The 5,991-nt window shown below is 32.0% G+C and overlaps 1 protein-coding gene across 1 annotated transcript; it reads right to left on the bottom strand.

Annotated features, from left to right (window-relative positions):
* Positions 1–407: 407 nt before the first annotated feature.
* LOC134271262 (ankyrin repeat domain-containing protein 54-like) lies at positions 408–3,635 on the bottom strand (the record flags this gene model as incomplete). Its single annotated transcript, XM_062753494.1, has 7 exons — positions 408–842; positions 1,193–1,317; positions 1,700–1,747; positions 2,060–2,131; positions 2,922–3,020; positions 3,118–3,165; positions 3,405–3,635. Coding segments are annotated over 7 exons (803 nt in total), but the record flags the coding sequence as incomplete, so codon positions are not given.
* Positions 3,636–5,991: the final 2,356 nt, after the last annotated feature.

The following is a 5,991-nucleotide window of genomic DNA, read 5'->3' as shown; positions in this document are numbered from 1 at the left end:
GAGTATCTTTGAACCTTCAATGCTGTTGGCTATTTTATTCATCTCCAATGATAGCTTCAGGTCCCTGATTATACACTGTGGAGGAATGTTTCTGTACTAGGTTAACAATTTAGCCATACTTGACAGAAATTACATCTTTAATAATACATGTACATTCCATAATTTTCCAAACTTCTTTCTGTTTACTGAGAGGAAAAAAGCTATATTCAAAAAATAAAATGAAAAATATACATTTGATTTGAATTAATAATTATATAGATACATTAAATATATAACAAAGCTGCAATGCCAGCATTATATCTACATGGATGTATATTTCTATTTTCTAACACATCACTTTTTAATTAAGTAAAACAAAATATACATTTTTAATAGCTGCTTTGAATCATATTTCTGTAGCAAATTGAAAGATTTGAATCCTGATTTATTGGTAAACATCTAGTGACATTCTTCAAATGAAAATTTTGTACACCATTCATTCATAACATATTATACAAATACAAACAAATTGAAATCTACATATATACATCACATTCAAACAAATAGGCAGCAATTCCCATATAAAAAAAACATTGTATTCAATGAAATGCTTTAACATTCAGATGACAAATACTGTGGCCGATGTAATGCAATAATGTTCAGATGAAATGCTGAACACACAGCTATGTCCTGTTCTGTGATTTTTCGATATTGAGACTTGCAAAGTCTGTGAAGAGAGAATTAAGGTGGTCCACTTCCTCCCGTGTCGACACACCCTGTAACTGGTGACACAGCTGATCTATCTGTTCTGCCTCCTGGTGCAGTCCAGAAATGTTTAAATATGCCCTCATCATTTCCCCAATCTGGAAAATAATTACCAGAGGTTAAAGACTTTACACATTCACATAAAAGTCTTCATTAAATACACATTAATTAAAAAGCCTCTTTATTATATGAGAGATATTAAACTTAAGCCTATTACATTTCCTATTAATGAGATAGAAATTTTTGTCCCTTGTCAAGACTAAGATAAAAGGAAAATTAATTTCTAAAGTTTGTCAAAAATTTTTGACTTTTGCATTCCTGGGATTTTCACTGCACTTTAAAAAAGTATTTGTTTTCATTGCCTTTATTTAGACTTCAGAAAAAAATGTTACCTTGAAAATGTAAATAATGGCAACATGTTGACTTTATCAAAAAATATTAACTATACCTCTAGAGTTTCGTCCTTAACCCTTTGTGAGGAATACTCTCTTTCTTCACTCAGGAATCGGAGTCGTGATTTTGCTACACTTAATGGAGTTCTGCCATGTCTATCCACAGACTTCAGATTTGTTCCTATAAAGACGATACACATATATGAACAGAGAATTGTTCCTGTAAACCAGTCTTGGAGGGCCATAAAACTTAGATGAACTTAATTTTGATCTCTGTCTCACTTTTTTACTATCAATATCTTTGATAAAAGTGAGACTGGGATCAAAAGTGAGATCGTTAAAGTTTTATGATCCCTGAAAACAGTATAAAATATAACACAATATCATGGATGGATGCAAACACTCACTTGCCAATTGTTACATTTATACCCCTTTCAATTTTCTTTGAACATAGAGAGAACATTGACAAATATTGAAAATGTTCACATTTTTTCTAAGACAATGCTCATATATATTTAAACAGCCCAGATTGAGGCCAGATAATTATAACAACCGATTCTTACCTGCTTTCAGCAATAGAGTAACCACTGGGACTTGACCTGTGCAAGCAGCTGAAAGTACCAGAGAAAACTTGATATATTAAAATATGTTTTAGTATGACATATACATTTAAACTGATATGTATCATGGCTCAGAGTCCAGATATGTACTTGTAAGAATTTCAACTGAATGTTATTTGATTATATCCTGTGTAATACTAGTATCCATTGTATCTTGAGTAATATCTAAGAAATTTTTTTCTTTGACATTTTTCAAAAGTATTATTCATTTTTAGTGAACCTATTGTGTTTACTTTTATATAACAAATATTTTTCAGTAATATATCCTTCTGTTCTTCCTTTTTCATATAATTAATCTCCTACCTAGGTGAAGAGGTGTATTTCCAAGAATGTCTTTCTGGTTTGGATCTGCACCCTTGTCCAGCAAGGCTTTAACTGAAGAAATTGTTACCAATATAAATATTGCAATATTCATAAAAAAAGTTTAAAACACATGAACATTTGATAAAAGTAAAGGCAAAGAAATATTTTGTCTATACTTATATCTTAAGATTTCACAATTCTCAACAAGTAAAATTAAATTTTATCTAAGATTTAATGCAGCACAGCAAAGTCAAGAAAGACAACTCTAAATTAAAGCTAAATAAAACAAGTTTGAATTTTTTGTGAGTTTATAGTTTCCTGTTCCATTACAGCCTTCCAGTCATCTTATAGCCAAGGGTTTTCGCTCTCTCTCTCTCTTTGTATACGCTCCCCATAAACCCTTGGCCAATATGCACTGTAAAACGCCGGTCACACATAGCGCCTTCTGTAAATTCTTCAGAGAGAACGATAATTCTGGTTGAAGTAAACAGCCGATGAAATGATAGCTTTTATGTATGTTTCGGTAGAAAATTATACACAATATGGCGACTTCCATTGAAACAACATTTGGAATATAAAAATTATATTCTTTCCAACAAAAAGCGATATATGCTTTAACGGACGGACTTTATGTGTTTATAGGAACAAAAACGGGTTTAAACATGAGATAGAATTTTCTCGAAAACTTCTCGAAAGTTCTAGGCTGTAAATTGAAAACAGTTTTTTCATTGGTCCACGGTCGGCTACAACTCTCCAATGAAAATTGGCCGGCGTTTTACAGTGCATATCGGCCAAGGGTTTATGGGGAGCGCTGCGGACCAAAAACCCTTGGCTAGCGAAGATGCCTTCCAGTGTGACTTACCAACTTTTTCATATCCCTGAGATGAGGCAAAATGGAGAGGAGTTCTTTGTTTGTTGTCTGAACAACATGGATCTACTCCATCTTCAAGCAATTCAACCACTGGGGACAAACAAGTCATACATGTAGATTGTAAAAATATATTTCAATGTCTTTTTGTACTTTTTTTCAATAATAATTGTATTTGCTTCAATATTACCTGCATTAAGGTCATTCTCATTAGCAGCATTCTGTAACCTTCTTTCATCTTAAAAGAACAAAAATAAATTCATCCAATTGCATTATGATTAGTAAACAACTAACCATCAGATTTCCCTGCAATTTTTTTGTTTAAAGCATACTTTTTATCTGGTTCATCAAATTACCAAATGTCCTGTTTTCTCACAAGCTATTTTGAATTTTATTATTTAACAATATACATGCATACATCCTAAAATTCCTAAATGTTTTTTTTTTTTTTTTGAGATCCAAAGTCCTTTGCTTTACCTGCAATATAGTTTCCTACAGTGCTGCTACATTTGAATTTCTTCTGTCTCTGCTGCCTATGTGTAACACTGACTTTGACCTTCCCTGGTGTGTCTGTCTGTCTGTAGATGGGCTTGTAAATCGCTGAGAAAGGGACAAGACACAAAAAGTCCAGACCAGACCCTGCTTCTGGTGACCAGGCTGTGAAATCTACTTGGGGAAAATTACTGGTATTCCTGTATCCCCTGATATCTACAAAAAAGTTTTTAAATAAATTTCTTTTTGTAAAATTTTAATCATAACCCACTTAATTTGCCACCTAGTTAGAAATAATTGCTAAAATTGTCAATATACGTATACTTCCAGTTGAGAAGACGTTTAGAATGCAAAAATCATAAATCAAAATGGAATTTGTACAAAAGTTGTTTCCCTTTGCGGGGTCAACCAAAAGGTCAAAAGGGAAAGAAACAACATTTCTCCTCTTTATGCTACCAAACATTTGGGTTGGCTTTGATGAATCCACTGTGTTTCAATTGTTTTCTTTGGATGTGTGGGTAGCCCCAACATGGGGCAATCAGTATACAGTATGAAACGATTTTTCCCAGTCAAATGACGAAGTTACAAACCTGAAAACTACAAAGGGTACTGTGAGGATTCTATGGGTTTATCCCCTAAAATGGCAGCCAAGGGACATAACTTTTGAAAAGTGTGGATTCAACTATTGATGTACAAGCAGAAAAGCTGCTTCTTGTTGTTGAGAATAAAGAGATAAATACAAGGAAGGATGTGTATGTTCATATGGAAGTCTCAAATTTTTATCCATGGCGATTTAAATTTTACAGTTTTACACCGCATTCAATATATATTTTTACTATTTTTCTCACATTCGGACAATTATTTAAAAATAATAATAAAATGTGTATTTTATTTTTACACCCTACATTGCCCATAACCAGTCATTTGTTTACACCGTCCCGTTTTGGTCGTTTATTATTATTTTTTTAAATATTTCAATAATGGACGCGTAAACACCTTTAGAAAAAAAGAAGAGTGAAAGCGATGTTTTTGATCCCTGTATTGCTATGTATGCATATTATATTACTAAACAGAAAGCAAATACTTTACATACTTCAAAATTTTCATCGCTGTCATCACTCATCGCTTTCTGTTTTGAAAGTAAGCATTTTTGGAATCTCGTGCCCGATCAGAATAGCTTTGTTTCACGTAAAATTTTTTCAATGTTCTTTATCTGAAAATATAATTACCCGAATAAATATCAGTTTGCTTTCATGAGCACAATGGCAATGAATGGGGATCAACTAGGAATTATGTAGACCCAGTCCACAATAATATCAATTTAACAGCAATACCAAAGATGCCCCCCCCCCCAAAAAATCAGCACTTAGGTACTTTTTAGTCATCTTTCGACATAATTACTGGCTCGTTAATTTAGATTGATATCAAAGAAAACACTCAATTTTCAATTTCTTTATTGCAAAAGACGAACGTCTTATAGCATTAATTGATACAATTTATAAAAAATGAAATAATCGAAAATGGACGGTCAGTCCTTGTAAATCCATATCAAACACATTATATACATACAAAATTTATATTTCGTATGAATGAAATCATCAAAATTAAGTGTTTTTTGATGACAACTCAGCTTTATGTACTGCTATCAGAGTAAAGTCTGTTATCTTACCAGAAGACCCATATCATTTTTTCTTTGTATGCAATAAGTACCAATATGCTAGAGATAAACTAATAAGAAATTTATTGTGTCTTACTAAACCAAATACTACATTGAATATTATTGATTGCCACTTACCTCTGTTGGGAGATGAGTCGCAAAATGTGGAAGTCAACAAACATATTTTTCAATCAGTTCAAAAATTTATAAGAGATTCTGGTAGATTTAATTCATTATTACAGCCTAACACTTAAACTCTTGATATAGTTATATCATGCGTAACGAATGTATGCTTTTAAAACAAACATGATTGTTTATCAGTATTTTTTCCGCCTGTTTCTTCCTATGCATAGACATTGACCGTTGTAGCATTTTATGGCGAGAACCTCGTAAGTTGTTAGAACTTGTGTTCAAACCATTTGTATAGTATTTATACAATAAAATAGCGGTATGTTCAAACCATCACTCAACGTTGAAAATGTAAATCTAGCTTCCATTCAGTCTTTTCGTCAAATCTTTAAAAAAAAAACAGTCATTGCGTTGAAGTCCTGTGCAATAAAATTATTAATAAGATACTACAGTAGGTAGTATTAATTTTCTTGAAAAAAAAAAAAAAAAAACTACAATCACAAGTTAAGAGGGAGTGTTTATTAGTTTTGGATGTTAATCGCATTAAAAAAAAACTAAGAAAAAAAATAGTCGTTCGTCGAAAAATCAATACGCAGCTTTTTCGAAAAGTCTTGCAACACAATGATGTATACGCAGATTCATATCACAGAAAACAAATACATTGTATTCATGAGGTTTGTATACACATAAATTCCTTTAGTCTGTTTTTGAAAAAAAAAATTCCAGAACATACAATATATCTAAATGAAGTGTTGACTTTTTAACCATGTTTCGAATTCAAGTGGA

This window comes from Saccostrea cucullata, unplaced genomic scaffold (genome assembly GCF_032062105.1).
Source record: "Saccostrea cucullata isolate Sc308-1 unplaced genomic scaffold, CSIRO_AGI_Scuc_v1 ctg8931, whole genome shotgun sequence".
Lineage (NCBI taxonomy): Eukaryota > Metazoa > Mollusca > Bivalvia > Ostreida > Ostreidae > Saccostrea > Saccostrea cuccullata.
Note: the sequence above shows the minus strand (reverse complement) of the source record. Positions and strands in the feature narration are given on the sequence as shown.